Here is a 15,734-nt window from a genome sequence, read left to right as displayed (position 1 = left end):
GATGGGGGGCAGCCAGGGTGGAGGTCGCAGCTCCTGCACCCGTGGCTAATGCAGGCAGCACCCTGACAAATTCATCGGCACCTCTGCACCATACCGGGGCCGGGCAGGGCTGGCACAACGAGCCTGGGAGAAGGATGAACTTTGCCTAAACGTGATGGCGTGGCGGCGAAAGGAGGCAGATGGCGAGGCAGCCCCCGGCCAAGGGGGCCCATCCCGGGGGTCCCTGCGCCCCCCCACCCACAGGAAAGCGTAGGGTCGGGGCCGCTCAACTGTTAAAAAAATTTATTAAAATGTCCAGCAGTACAGAAAGGCAGAGTCAGAAATGGCACGGGGGGGTCGGGGCCGGGGGGGGGGCTCGGGACACAGCAGTCACGTCGCAAACAGCGGAGATCAGAAAGCGCCGTACACACACACACACACGCCAGCTCCAACGGGGACCCGACGAGAACGGAAAGGGGACAGAAAAATAGAGAAACCAACCCCAAACCAGGCGGCGGAGTGGGACGTAACCCCGGCAGCATCGTGTGTGTCCCCCCTGTGCCGGCCGCTGGGACCCCCCCCGGGCAGGACTGGGGTGCTGGGGTGGGAGGATGGGGGGGGGGGGGGCTGCTAAAAATCCGGAGGCACCCTGAGCCAGCGAGACACGACGGCCGAGGTGGGAGATGGGGGGGATGGCGGATTAACCCCCCCTCTTTGGGGAGGGGGCCAGAGCCCAGCCGGGGAACAGCCCCCACGCAGGGATGGGGGGGTTCCCGTGCGGGGCTGGGGGCTCGACCCCGGGTGGGGGGGCTGAGCGTGGGGCATGCAGGGAGGGCTGGGGACGCACACACAGCCGCCCCCTCCGGGTCCTATTCCCTACGGGGCCGGGCATCCTAGGAGCTAAAGCCAAAGAGGGGGGGGGGTTATAAAAGAGGGGGGGGTGGGAGGGGGGTGGGCAACGTCACCACATCCCGTCGGGGACCCTTGTGCTGGCTCTAGAAGTAGTGGCCTTCCTCCATCCAGTCCAGCCGGAGGTGCTTGCGGTGTTTTCGCCGCTCCTTGTGGGGTTTGTGGTGGTGGTGCTGGTGGTGGGGGTGGCTGTGACGGTGACGGTGGTGACGCCGCGCTCGGTGCGACCGCCTGGCTAACGGGGGGCAAGGGAGGGGACCCGGGGGGGGGGTCAGGGACCGCGGCCCCCGGGAGGGAACCGGTGCCTTGACACCCCCTCGACCCCACCCCAGGGACCCCCGTGTCCCCACTAACGTTTTGTGCAGAGGATTTTGGGCCGGTCCCACTTGCCGGTGCTGTGGCACTTGATGGTGGGCACGTGGTGCTGGGTGAAGCCCTCCTCGCACTGGTAGCGCACGCTGGAGTGGATGCTGTACTTCTCCTTCTTCTTCCCCACCGTGAAGGCATTTGCCACCTCCGGCGGGGGCCCGCAGAGCACTGGGGGGGGGGGGGGGGGGCACAGACCCCCGTCAGCCCCCAGCAGCGGGAGGGGACACCCTGACAATGCCACCAGCTCTCTGCGCCAGGCAGAGCAGCGGCGGATGGCTTTACAAGGGGCTCCTCCATCAGGCTGGCAGCGAGGTGTTGCCCAGAATTTACTTCGTTAATTAATGGCCTTATCAGGGCGAGCGCATCGTAAATGCGCGGCTGGCTGGAGAGGGCGGCTCGCAACGAGCAGCTGGAGGTTAATATAACTTTCAAGATAAGGAATGAGAACTTAATAGTTTTAATGGTGGCAAATTAAACAAATTAAAGTGGAGAGGGAAGACTTGACTGTGGGGAAAAAAAAAAAAAAAAGGAAAAATGGAGATTAAGGGGAAGTGCTGAAGTTTTCCTGGATGAGGGGCTGGGAGAGGTTTTCTGCGGATGAGGAGGTGCCTGGGGTCTGCAGGATCGGGATGGGGATGCTGGGGAGCTGCGGGATGGGGATGGAGACACTGGGGGCTGCGGGATGGGGATGCCGGGGAGCTGCGGGATGGGGACGCCGGGGAATGCCGGGGAGCTGCGGGATGGGGATGGAGACACTGGGGGCTGTGGGATGGGGACAGGGATGCTGGGAGCTGCAGGACGGCGACGGGGATGCTGGGGAGCTGTGGGATGGCGATGCCGGGGAGCTGCGAGACGGGGATAGGGATGCTGGGGAGCTGCGGGATGGGGATGCTGGGGAGCTGTGAGATGGGGATGCTGGGGAGCTGCGGGATGGGGACGCCGGGGGCAGGCGGTACCTGTGCCCTTCTTGCAGATGTAGGGCAGGTTGTAGTTGCACGGCACGTCGTTCCACTTGCCAATCTCGTGGGACACCAGCACCACGCAGTCCTCGCCGCCCGCAAAGAAGTTGTCGGGTTGGTTCTCCCGCCAGTTCTCGTATTGCTGGTAGGACACGAGAATGGGCGAGAGCCCCCGCGCTCCCCGGGCACCCCGAGCCCCCCACCTTACACCTCCGTGGGCCTCACCAAGCCGGTGTTGTCGGTCCACTGGAAGTCCTGCTCCACGATCCTGTCATTGAGCCCGATCCAGGTGTTCTCGTGCCCAAAGCCTGTGGAGGGAGGCACCCATGGCTGGCAACGGTGAAGGCGCAGAGCACCCAGGGGTGCCGATGCTTGGAGAGGTGTGGGACGGGGCGTTATCCCCCCAGCCCGCACCGTTGATGAAGCCGTGCTCCTCCTGCGAGTGGATGCTGGTGAGGTGGCCGGCGCGGCGGCGGCAGTCCCGCTCCGCGTCCTCCCACGAGCGCCGGCGGGCGAAGTACCGGTAGCAGTGACCCTGGAACTTGTGCCAGTTGTGGTCGCAGCCCTCCGTGTCTGCAGGGAGACGGGGACGGTGGGGACGCCGAGCGGGACCGGCCCCCCCAGCACCCCGGGGAGGGATGCAGGGAGCAGCTCCCCATGGCGGGGAGGGGGACAGGAATCCTGCGTCCCAGCTCCCCACGCTCATCCCCAAGGGGCCAGGGGCTGGGCAGTGTCCCCACGGGGGTCTCACCCACCCCACAGTTACACACCCGGGGGGGGGGGGAATATGGGGGGCTGCGCTCCCCACCTTTCTCGCAGCGGCTGCCGCCGTAGCTGGGTAGGCAGAGGCAGACGAAGGAGTTGACCTCGTCGATGCAGGTGCCACCGTTCTGGCAGGGGCTGGACAGGCAGTCGTCGATGTCTGCGGGGACACGTCGGGCCATGACAGCCCACGCCGGGACATGACAGCCCCTCGCCACTGCCCACCTAGCCCACCGTGCCCTCCGCCAGCACCGGGGTCACGGAGGATGGGAGGCGAGGATGGAGCAGGACTTGAACCCGCCGCCCCGCTCCCCTCCGTGGGGAGGCAGGGCCGGATCCTGCGCCGGCGCGGTGCTCCGGCCGCTCACCGATCTCGCAGTTCTCCCCGGTGAAGCCCGCGGCGCAGCTGCAGCTGCAGACGGTGCCGTTGGCGCGGCAGGTCCCGCCGTGCAGGCAGGGGTTGTTCTGGCAGGGGTCGGACGCAGCTGCAGGGTGGGAGCGGGACCCCTGAGATGGGGTTCGGGGGGGGGACACCGCGGCACCCACCCCCTTCCCCACCGTGACCCGGGCCTGGACCTGTGGCGGCGCTGCCGCCCGTTAACCGCGGTGCCTCTCCCGCCTGGCTGTAGCTCAATTCTTTAAATATATTTGTTGCCTTTGTGCCAGCCGCGGCCGGGCAGCTCGTGCCGCGCGTCCCCCGCCAGCAGCCGCCTCTCCAGCTATTATTATTAGCAACAGCAAATATTAAATATTCAGGAGGACGCCTTCCCCGTTCACGTTCATTTGAGAAACCCAGGATCAGCTCCCAGCCCATCACGGCTGCCAGAAACTCCCCAGGGAGTAAATCAGTTTGATAAAAGGAGAGACCCCTTCCAAACCTCTGCTTTAAAACCAACCCCGAGGTCCTCCTGCCACCCAGCCCGTTGCTCCCCGTGCCCACCAGCCCCGGGTGCCCCCAGGACCCCGCAGCCCCGCGCTCACCGTGCCGGCTGGCATTGTCGGCACCTGTCCATGCCAGCAGCTCCCGCTCCTCCAGCCCCGGCTCCTCGCCGCTCCCACTGTCGGCATCCAGCAGAGGGGACCCCCCCAGCCCCCCCAGCAAAGCTGCAGTGGAGGGCTCGAAGAGCGGCCCCGCACTCGGGGACTCGGACGCCTCCGGCACCCATGGGTGGGGGGCACTGGGGGATGGCCAGGGGCTGCGGGGCTCTTCCCTCTTCGCCTCCCCAGAGGCCTCTTCCTCGCCAGGGGCCGTTGGTGCTTCCTCACGGCTGGGGATGCTCGGGGGGCCGGGGCTGGCGGGGGGCTGCCGAGGGGCAGGGGGGGGCAGGAGGAGATGCTCCGCTCCCTCCAGCTCCGGTGCAGCGCAGTGGGTGGGCTGTGGGGCTGCAGGGGCAAAGCCCGTGGACCCCTCCTTGGCCGCTGGCTCCAGGGCATCCACCTCCACCAGCCGCTCGGTGCCAGCCCCCGGGGTCACCTCGCCGGCCACGGCCGGAGGCGAAGGCGAGGGGATGTCCCACACCGGGAGGGACACGGCTGCTTCGCCGCTCGGCTCCACTGAACCCTTCCCGGCATCCCCATACCCGGCCGGCTGCCCGTGGCTGGGCTCGGCCAGCCCATGGGGAGCCGTGGGGCTCAGCCCCTCCTGGGGCCGGGGAGCAGCTCCCTCGGTGGGGCCGGGGGTGGTGGGGTGCCCCACGGAGGGGCCAGCTGGGTGGAAGAAGGCCACCGCTTTCCTCTGCCTCTCCAGCGAGCCCTCACCCGGGGCCCCGCTGCCATCGCCGCCGTCACTGCGGGGCTGCAGGGCCGTCTCGGGACCCTCGGCCACCAGTGGGGCTGGGGGCAGCGGGGGCCGTGGGGGGACCGAGCCGCCGTCCTCCTGGGAGGGGGGGTCCCCGGAGAAGTCCTCGGTGGCATCCGTGGCTGACCGGGGAGAGTCCCCGCGGGCGCTGGGGATGCGGGGCTGAGCCCCAGCCGTGGCGATGTCCCGGTGGCCGAGAGTATCGTGGGCAGCCATGGAGGCAGGCAGGGAGGGGGATGGCAGCGGGGGTGTCCGTGTGGGCCCCCCGGGATTGCGGGAGGCCATGCGGGGACTCCACCATGGTAAATCCCTCCAGGCAGGCGCCTGTGGCGAGGGGGACACCGGGGCGGTGGCCGGTGCCATCAGCTCTGCAAGAGACAGCACAGCCATGGGCTCCCTGAGCCCCCGCAGCCCCCGCCAGGGCCCCCCCCAGCCGCTTTCGGGCATCACTCACCGGGGCCGATCTCCTCCTCCACCGCGTTGGAGGGTGAGTAGGTGCCAGCATGGGGGATGCTCCACGTCTCCACCGCGTTGGCTGCAGCTCCCTTCGCCTCCAGGGCCAGGATGGAGGGCTGGGTGACTGTCCCCACTGGGTCCCTGGCCACCGTGGGGTCCCCAGCCACCGCTGTGGCGTCCCCAGCCACTGTGGGGTCCCCAGCTGCCTCCACGGGGTCCCCAGCTGCCTCCATGGGGTCCCCAGCTGCCGCCGCGGGGTCTCCAGCTGCCACCGCGGGGTCCCCAGCCGCGGCCGCGGGGTCCCCAGCTGCCTCCACGGGGTCCCCAGCTGCCGCCGCGGGGTCCCCAGCCGCCGCCGCGGGGACCTGGCTTTGCAGCTGGAAGTAGCGCCCATTCAGCCCGGCGTAGCTGCTCCGCCTCGGGGCGCGGGAGCTGGTCGGTGGGGTGCTGGGGGGCTCTGCTGCCATGCTGGGGACCATCCCCAGCCCAGGTGGTGCTGGCAGGGAGCCGGTGACGTGCTCCTGCGATGGGCTTTGGGACTGCGGCAGGAGGGCGACTGGGGGCTCCTCGGGGCTGGGGGCTTCTCGCACCGGCGGTGCTGGGCTGGTGCCGGCTGGATCCTGCCAAGAGTTCACCGGCGCCTGGTCCACCGCGTTGAGAGCTTCATCCTCGTGGGGCCACGCTGGCGAGGAGGCCGTGGTGGAAGGCAGAGATGTGCCACCGCCCAGGCCACCAGCCGTCGGTGCCGGTGGTGGTGCAGCCCCGGGGAGGTCACCGCGCTGTGCCACCGGGCTGCCGCTCGCCGGCCGCAACTGCTCGTCCTCGCCCGGCCCCGGCTGCGGCAGGGGGCCGTAGCTGTTGCGTGGGGTGTCCCGGGTGTCCCCCGACGCGCCCGAGTCCTCGCCGTGCTCCACCAGCACGTTGTCGCTGCCCGGCGGGTTGGGTGCGGGTGGCACTGGCTCCTCCGGCTCCCTCTGCCCGGCGGCCGTATGGGCTGCGGTGAGACCCCAAGCGTCAGCCGTGCCGGCAGAGGGGCCGAGGACCGAGGGACGGGACAGGAATCCAGGGCACGAGTGGGGACACGCGTCCTCCCCCCTCGGGGCTCAGTACCAGGCACCGCATCCCCCAGCCTTGCACCACGCCAAGGTGATGCACGGAGCCGGGCTCCCTCCCAGCGCAGCTCTCCTCATTTGTCTCGTTAATTCCCCAATTAAATATTCATCTGCAGCAATTTTCCCAGCCATGCCCACCGATTCCCAAGGGAAGAAGGGCCAGGGCTGGTGGGTGGCCCGGGGTGGGGGGTGAACGCGGTGCCAGCATCGCGGCCGGTCCCCCCTTACCTTTATAGCAGTAGGCGTCGAATTTGGAGGCGGCAGTGGGGAAGCCAGTGCGGTTGGGGAACTGGTAGAGGGTCCTGACGCCCGAGGCCTCGCCACCGCACTTCCTGCGGGGGAGCCTGATGGGGTAGCGGACGCTGCCATCAGCCAGCCAGCCCGGGTCGCACTGGTCCAGGCCCTCGCGCCATGCCAGGTAGAGCTGCCCCGTGGTGGCCAGCGAAGCCCCCCGGCTCCGGCAGTGCCTCCGGGCCCCCAGCCAGGTGAACCGCCCCGGCGCCGTGGCGTAAAACACCGTCCCTGCAAGAGAGCAGAGCCCGCTGGGGACGAGAGGACGGGGAGCCGTGACGGTCCCGACGGCTTCTTGGAAATCTCCAAGACTCGGTGCTACGGCCACGCTGCACTGCTCGTCGCTGGTAGCGAGGGCAGCACCGAGCACTGGCATGGCACCGGCACCCATCCCTGCAGCCAAGCTGTGGTGGGAGAGAGATGCGTGGAGGTGCCGGTGCTCCCAGCCACGGCCATCGCCCCGGCGTGATGTCCCCCGGCGCCCAGCCACCCACCCAGCCACCGTGCCAGCGCTTGCCTCGCAGCTCCCGGGCGTAGCAGTAGACATCGTACTCCTCACCGGGCTCCCTCCGGCCATAGCTGCGCACACCAGGGAGGCTGTTGCGGTCTCCGTAACACCCGGGCCGGGAGAGCGTGATGGGGTACCTGCCGCAGAGGGGCACGGCGGGCGCTCAGCTCCACGGCCACCCACGGTGCGGGGTGCCCGGCCGGCAGCCTGCGCCGCACACCTACCGCACGGTCTGGTCGGCCAGCCAGCCCGCATCGCAGTTGTCATAGCCGTCCTCGAAGGCGGCCTGGAGGTGCTGGGGCGAGGCGATGACGGCCGAGTTGTCCCGGCAGGCGTGGCGGGCGGCGGCGAAGGTCAGGGCATAGCGCTCGCCTGCCGGGCGGTAGTGGAAGACGACGCCTGGAAGGGCAGCGGATGGCACAGCTGGCACGGGGTGCACAGCTGGAACAGCTCGTACAGGGTGCACGGGGTGCATCGGGTGCACGGCTTGTAGGGGGTGCAGGGCTTGCACGGGGGGCACAGGGCACATGGCTGGCACAGGATGCATGGGATGCATGGGGTGCATGGGGTACACAGCTTGTAGGAGGTGCAGGGCTTGCATGGGGAGCACAGGGTGCTCAGCTTGCACAGGGTACACGGGGTGCACAGCTTGTAGGAGGTGCAGGGCTTGCACAGGGTGCACTGGATACCTGGGGTGCACAGGATACATGGGGTGCATGGGGAGCACAGGGTGCATGGCTTGCACAGGATGCATACGGTGCACGGGGTACATGGGGTGTATGGCTTGTAGGAGGAGCCTGCTGTAGGTGACCCTGCTTCGGCAGGGGGGTTGGACTAGATGACCCACAGAGGTCCCTTCCAACCCCTACTATTCTGTGATTCTGTGATTCTGTGATTCTGAGGTGTAGGGTTTGCATGGGCTGCACGGGGTGCTCAGCTTGGACAGGGTACAGGGGGTGCACAGCTTGTAGGAGGTGCAAGGCTTGCGCAGAGTGCATGGGATACATGGGGTGCAGAGCTTGCACGGGGTGCAGACATTGCACGGGGTGCACGGGGAGCACAGGGCACATGGCTTGCACAGGATGCACAGGGTGCACGGGGTACATGGGGTGCACGGCTTGTAGGAGGTGCAGGGCTTGCATGGGGTGCACAGGGCGCATGGGATGCACAGCTTGTAGGAGGTGTAGGGTTTGCATGGGGTGCACAAGGTGCACAGGGTACATGGGGTGCACAGCTTGTAGGAGGTGCAAGGCATACATGGGGTGCACAGCTTGCAAGGGGTGCAGAGCTTGCACAGGATGCATGGGGTACACAGCCTGTAGGAGGTGTAGGGTTTGCATGAGGTGCACAGGGTGCACAGCTTGCATGGGGTGCATGGGGTACATGGGGTGCACAGCTTGCACGGGGTGCATGGGGAGCGCGGGGTGCATGGCTTGTGTAGGATGCACGGGGCGCATGGGGTGCATGGCTTTTAGGAGGCGCAGGGCTTGCATGGGGTGCACAGGGTGCATGTCCTGCATGGGGTACCTGGGGACCACAGCTTGTAGGAGCTGTAGGGCTTGCATGGGGTGCTCAGCTTGGACAGGGTACACGGCACAGGGTGCTCAGCTTACACGGGATGCACAGCTTGCACAGGATGCATGAAGCACCTGGGAAGCCCGGCTGGCGCAGCTTGTGTAGAGTGCACGGGGTGCACGGCTCACGCTGGGTGCACGGCTCGCACGAGCACCCCTGCCACCCCACCACAGTACCCGCCATGTCCCCGCAGCTCTCCCAGCGATGCCACCCCGCGGCACAGCGCCCAGGCTCACCCGTCACCTCCAAGGGCAGCAGGTCCTGCTCATCGTCGATGCCGGCCACCACCTCGCAGCGGTAGAGCCCCGCATCGCTGGCGCGGGCGGCGTGCAGCAGCAGCGTGGCGTTGTAGCGGTCGCGAGGGGTAGCCAGGCAGGGACACCCGGCCCTCGTAGGCTTTCACCACCTTCACCGCGTTGTCCTTGGCCACCAGGATGGAGACGTCCTCCCTCTGGCTGGTGGCCGAGCGCACCTTGCTCCATTTGACGCGGGGCGGGTCGGGGGGCTCGTTGGGCCCCAGCGAGGCGGAGGGCTGGAGCAGGAAGAGGCAGGGCAGGGCCACGGGCTCCCCCAGCCCCACGCGCACGGCCCGGTGCTGCACCTTGTTGATGTGGATCGCCTTCCCATCGTCCTGCAAGCCTGCGGGAGAAGCGCCCGGATACCACGGGGATGGGCGGCGGGAGCTCCTGCACGGCTCTTGTTCAGCGGAGGGGGAGAGCCGGGCGCATTGCAGGGTTTTGGGGGCTCCGCACCAACACCCCTGAGGCCCCCAAGGATGAGCATGAAGTGGGATGATGTGCAGCTTCTCCGTGTAGTGGTTGGAGACCGACTTTGCCAGTCAAACCTGAACCCCAACTCAGCATGTCCCTGTCCCCCCAAGGACGCTGCCAGACGCTGCTGCTCTGCACCCACAGGTCCTGCACCGCTCCCGTGGGGATATCAGCACTCCCCGTCCCTGCCCACAGAGGTGGACCCCCACCAACGACTTGGGGCCATCCAACCCCTGCAGCGCCAGCAGGAAAGCCATTGCCACACCGTGACACAGCATGGCAGCGATCACGACCTCCTCCTCCTCCCGCACTAATCCTGCCCCAGACTGCGCAGGGTCCCAGCTCTGCCGCCACAAATCCCACAGGTCTCGGACTCTCCCATGGTGTGGCTCTCCCTGCCCGCAGCGGGGTCGGGGGGACGCTCCCGGACACTGATCCCCCCCGGCTCCCCACCCCGCATCGCACCCCAAGCCCTTTGGTCACCGGGTGACACATGAGGAGGGTACTCGGGGGCAGGATCCCACACCCCCCCATGCAGCCAGATGCCCTGACGCCCCTGCCATGAGGAACGGGGGGGCCGGGGGCTCTCGCAGTCAGAGCACGGCAAATCTCCGGGGGGCTCAGCCGGGGGTGCCGCCAGTGGGATTAAGGATTTAAGGTCTCATCTGTGGGGATCCCAGCGGGGGGGGGGGTCCATGGTCGCCTGGGGGGCTTCTCCCTCGCTAATCCCCCTCAGGCAAGTTATGTGGCAGCAGCCTGAGCCCTCCCCTGGTTATTATTCACCCTCACTATTTATTATGGCTTTATATTATTTATTTATATTATTAATTACGGCACTATTTATTACTCGCTGCTGTTTGCCCTCGGCAGCTGCTGAGCCCCGGCTGTGGCGCGCTGGCAGCACTTACCCAGGACGGCGATGGGGAGCAGGGAGAGCCCGAGCAGGAGCCAGCGGCCGGCATCCCCCATCACATGGACCATCCTCGACCTGCAACGAGAGCAGGGGGGGCGGGAGGCCGCTGCTCGCCTGCCCGGCGACGCCGTCAGGCCATAAATCTACACCAAGCCCCGGGAGCCGCAGGGAGAGCAGGATTAGCCCCGCTTAGCAAGATGCCATTCGCCGGGAGAGAGCCTGATCTCCCTGCCGGCGTGAAGCCGGCGCGGGGTCGGGATGGAGGATGGGGTCCCTCTGTGCCCCCCCGCCACTGCTGCCACCCACAGTGACACCCCCAGAGCCACCCGCTGCACCGCTGGAGGTGAGACATGCATCTCCATGGTGGGGGCATCGGGCAAGCCCCGGGGGTCCCCGCAGCCCCCCAGCCCCGCCATGGCAGAGCCGGTTCCGGCATTAACATGCAGCAGATGCTGGCGGCTGCCGGAGCCAGCGTGCGGAGCACAAAGCCGGCACCGCCGCTTGCCGAAAACCTCCCATGCATCTGCTGGACTGCAGCAAGGATTGGTATTTTCTGAACCGTTTGGTCTCCGGGCTCGGAGGGAAGGCGGACAGATCGCCCGCCCAGCACAGTCACAATTAGCACCAGCTCCCATCACCGAGCTCCCACCATCACCCAGCTCCCACCCCAACCCACAGCCCCACTCGGGCTTTGTTTGGGATTGTAACCAGGCTTCGGCACGCCGTGCCGTCGAACCGGCCGAGCAGAGGCAGCAGGGATGCAACCAGCCCCCTCCAGACCCCAGAGCCCGAACGGGGCCACGCTGGAGCTCAGCACCGTGAGCTTGAACCAGACCCAGGGTCCCCCGTGTGCCGGCAGAGCTGGCATGGGGTTTGCTGGTCCCCACGCGGGTCCCCTGATTCTGATGCTGACCCCCAGCCTGCACAGGGAGCGGGGGAGCACCCCAGCTTTGGGGGACACCAGGAGCCCCCCCCGTCCCTCTCCCAGCTGCAGGAGCCGAGGCTTCGGCTCAGCCCACAGGTTCTCTCATCCCTGATGCTCCATTTTCCAGCTCCTGATTTCTCATTCTGTCCCTTCTGCTTTTATGGGACAAAAATAGAAAGAAAAGAGCAAAATGGCGAGAAAAAAAAGAGGACCACCCCCTCCCGTGTTCAGGGCTGGAAAAGGGCCTTTTTGGGGGGTGCAAAACCGGGTTTTGTCTTATCTCTTCTAAAGAGAAAGCGCTGGCAGCCCCTTCCCTCCCGCAGCAGCTTCGCAGGGCTTTCTGCCTCCAAACCCCGCTGCTGATAAAAGCTGAGGAGGTGACCTGACCCCGGCTGCAGAGGGAAATTCCCGGGGTGCAGAGCGGGGAGCGGGCTGCAGCTCATCACCCCCTCACCCAGCCACAAGCCCCGGGAGCCCCAAAACCCCAGCGCAGCCCCGGGGCTGCTCCACGGCTCCGACAACATGACGGCAGCTCCTTCTTCCCTGTCTGGAGATGCTCCGGGAAGGAGAGCTCTGGGCTCCCGGCCCCGGCAGCACCAAACTTTTCCCTGTCTTCCCACTACGGCAGAAAAAATAAATCGCTTGGCACGGTCGGGGCTCGGGAGGGTTCCAGCTCCTCCCCGCTGAAATGGTGATTTTAACTTTCTGGGGTGCTAGGAGCTCTCCCAGTACAAACCAGCGTGGGATGGGATGGCTCTGGGGCAGCCTCTGCCCACCCTCCCGGCCCACGGACTTCGCCGAGCCGTGGGCCCCAGGACCCACAGCCCAGGACCCCAGGGTGGGTGTGGGATGGGGACACCCAAGACCCTCAGCACCGGGGGAGAAGGGGTGCCCTGAGCTGCACTCGCACATGTCCCAGGGCTTCGCATCGCCCACAGTTCCTATTTATTTGCTCTTTTCACCCATTTTCTTTTCCGCAGCGCTCGACGCTCCCCCTCGCAGCACCCAGGCAACTTTCCCCTCGAAGGGCAAACAAGGCAATTTCCCACGCGGGACAACAGCAACAAGCCTCACTCCCTGACACCTCTCCACAGCATCCCTCAGACCTTTCCCTTCTCCATCGTCCTCCTCCCCAGCCCACCGTGACCGCCCCAGCTCCTGGCGGGGCAGCCCCGCTTCCCAGCCACCAGCCCCACACCGCAGAGTCCCGGCCCCACACCCTGCCACCCAGGGGCCACGTCGGGGTGGTGGGAGACGGAGCCAGGGGCCAAAGGGGTCCGAGAGACCCCGAAGAGCCGCGTCAACGTGCCAGGGCACAAACGCTCCTCCGAGCTTGCGGGCTGTTTACCCAGTGCCGCTGCTCTGGAGACGGGTCCTCGCTTGAGCAAACGCCGGGCAGCGCCGCTGGGTAAACAGCCCGGGGTTTATTTAAATATTAAACAGAGAAGTTGCTCTTTGGATTTGCAACCACTACCGCAGCCAGCTGCGGGGCCGGGAGTACGCCGAGCCGGGCTGGACGGACAGACAGAAGGGACCATGGTCCCCAGCTGCAGGGCTGGGGCTGGACGGACGGACAGACAGATGGGACCAGGTCCCCAACCCCCTGAGGCTGCAGAGCTCAAGGGACTGACAGGACCACGGTCCCCAACCCCACCAGGGGCTGCAGGGCTGGACAGACAGATAGATGGGACCATGGTCCCCAACCTCAGCAGGGGATGCAGGGCTGGACGGACAGACAGACGGGACCAGGGTCCCCAACCCCACCAGGGGCTGCAGGGCTGGACAGACAGATAGATGGGACCATGGTCCCCAACCCCACCAGGGGCTGCAGGGCTGGACGGACAGACAGACGGGACCACAGTCCCCAACCCCACCAGGGGCTGCAGGGCTGGATGGACAGACAGACGGGACCAGGGTTGCGAACCCCCCGGGGTTGCAGAGCTCGAGGGACGGACAGACAGGGACCATGGTCCCCAACCTCACTGGAGGCTGCAAGGCTGGGGCTGGACAGATGGATAGATGGGACCACGGTCCCCCAACCCCACCAGGAGCCGCAGGACTGGATGGACAGACAGACGGCACCACGGTCCCCAGCCCACCGGGGCCGCAGGGCTGGTGGGCTCCGGCCGTCGCCTTCGCTGACATCAGCGTTTCTGCCGGTTTCGCTTGCGCAGCAGGGAAGGTGCCGCGGTGGGAAGGGCCGGCCCCGCCAGCAGCACCCGCTGCCTCCCCGGGGACCCCTGATCGCGGGGGGGCGGGAGGGTCCTGGGCTCACCCCGCCTCGGGGGACAGGCCACAAGCCCCAGCTGCCTTGGGGCCACCCAACTGGCACCCCCTGCCCTCGAAGCACTCGGGGACCACTTCCCCCATGGCACCCCGTCTCCCTCCGTGGAGACAAAGGAAGGCCCCGGCGTGCTCCGCTCCCCCCAACCCCTTACCGGACCCCCGGCTGCCCCCCGCCACCGAGCCCAGGCCTGTGCTGAGCCACCAAAATGTTTATCCCAAAGGTCAGGGCAAGCGGCACGGCAGCCTCCATCGCTCCTGGAGCCGGTGCCGCCCCATGCAGCGGCCCCCACACCAGGAACCCCATGCCGTGCCGGGGGCTGCGGACCCCCACGCCATGCCAGGGCTGAGAACCCCCAGCCTTGGCAGCTTGGCAGTGACCGAGACTGTCTCCCTCTATCCCCCTCTCCATCCACCCACCCATGACCCAGCGCCGGTGGGGCAGCCCGGGGGTGACACCGCCGGGTCCCGACCCCACAGCACCACCGTCACCAGCCCGGGCCCGATCCTGACTCCCCACCGCAGCCCGGGACGCTCGGCTTGGCTCCAGCAGCCGCTGTGCCAGGGCGGGTGGAGAGCAGCACCAGCCCCTGCCCCAACTGGGCACGATCCAGCCCGGAGTCCCCGAGGAAGGGGGCTGTGGGCTCAGCCACACCGGGCATCGCTGCACGTCACCCAGCGGTGACAGCAAGGGGGGGGGGGGGGGGCACGGGGAGCTGGCGGTGGCCATGCCACTCTGAGCCCGAGGGGTCCAGCTCCAGGCAGGAGGGGAAGAGGGGTCTCTCTCTGTGCCACCTGAGCCCAAGGGGCCGACTTGCGGTCTGTCTCCAGTCCCGGCGATGCCACGGGCTCAGGTGACAGCCACCTCCCCGGTGCCACACGGCCGGGACCCCTCGGGGACGAGGAGCGTTTCCCCGTCCCCCGAGCAGCCCAGCCCCAGCCCGGGGGAACGCCAGACGAGAGAAATTTAAAATAACGCCGGTGCAAAGCGGTCCCCCCCCCTCCATCCCCACCCCAACCCGAGCGAACATTTTCACATCTGTCACTAGCTGTCACCTCATGAATAATTCATCCGCCTTATGAATATGCAAAGCCGGGGCTAGTGATTAGCTTGAGCTGAAACATAGCTTAATTCCTCACAGGCCACCGGGACGACCCGGCCAGTTTGGGGGGTCTCACCCCTGTCTGCCCCGAGCCGCGGGCTGGGACGGGGGGCGGCTCCAGAGCCCCGGGGTCCCCACGGAGCAGGGGGGGGCATCTGGGGCAGTGGGGTGGGGGGGTAGGGGGGACACGGGCTCAGGGTGGGTGGGAGAGGGAGGGGGGGACATTGCCCACCCACCCGGGCAGCCTGGGTGCAGCGGGACAGGGGTGCCCCCCACCCTGGGGATGCCCCAGCCCTGGGGGGTCCGCCCAGCTGCCCCCAAGCCAGGGCGCAGACCCCCGTGACCTCTGCTGTCCCCACTGCTCCCCTCCGGTCCCCAGTGCCACCAGCGCATTTCGGTGCCCACCCACCCAGCGTGTGTGTCCCCCCCTCCCACCCCCCCACCCCCCGTACGGAGGGGTCCGGAGCCCCCCGCGCCCAACCCTGCCCCCCCCCCCCGCAGCACCCACCTCCCTCCCAAGGCCACGATGCCACCTCCGCCGCCCCAAAGGGGAGGGGGCGTCCCCCGAGGACCCCCCCCCCGGGGCTGCGCAGCGGGAGCCGGGCGATGGGGCCGGCTCGGCGTCCCCTCCTCTCTGCCCACAACAAAGGAATCCTGCAACCCGCGCTGCCGTCACAGCGCACGGGCAACGTGACGCCCCCCGCCCCCCCCCGGCCCCCCCCCCCAGCCTGCCAGAATAAATTAGCACCTCGCAAAACTGCGATCCCGGCCAATATGGGCCCTTTGCCGGGTGCGATTTTTATTAGGCAGACAGTCTGCAGACTTTATTTTAGAATTTGCTCCTCTTTTTAATTTTTTTTTTACACCCCCCCCCTCCTTTCTGGCTCTCTCCGGGAAGCCGAAGGCACCGCGGGACCCCCAAAGCGGCGCAGCACCGCGGGCAAGCCCCCCCCCAGGCCCAGCCCCGCCGACGGCTCCGCCGCCCCCCGGAGGGGGGGGGGGGTGGGGGGGGGGGGGGGGGG

General features: G+C 67.5%; 1 protein-coding gene across 1 annotated transcript; it reads right to left on the bottom strand.

The window, feature by feature from the left end:
* Positions 1–265: 265 nt before the first annotated feature.
* On the bottom strand, positions 266–15,356 carry NCAN (neurocan). The gene is given in 16 exon segments (XM_075444093.1): positions 266–1,119; positions 1,243–1,425; positions 2,214–2,358; positions 2,442–2,524; positions 2,631–2,789; positions 3,025–3,138; positions 3,347–3,463; positions 3,960–5,144; positions 5,231–6,226; positions 6,573–6,866; positions 7,153–7,280; positions 7,368–7,542; positions 8,955–9,075; positions 9,077–9,357; positions 10,397–10,476; positions 15,221–15,356. Coding segments are annotated over 15 exon segments (4,233 nt in total). The 5' UTR covers positions 10,470–10,476; positions 15,221–15,356; the 3' UTR covers positions 266–940.
* Positions 15,357–15,734: the final 378 nt, after the last annotated feature.

Source organism: Opisthocomus hoazin, chromosome 27 (assembly GCF_030867145.1).
Source record: "Opisthocomus hoazin isolate bOpiHoa1 chromosome 27, bOpiHoa1.hap1, whole genome shotgun sequence".
NCBI lineage: Eukaryota > Metazoa > Chordata > Aves > Opisthocomiformes > Opisthocomidae > Opisthocomus > Opisthocomus hoazin.
Note: the sequence above shows the minus strand (reverse complement) of the source record. Positions and strands in the feature narration are given on the sequence as shown.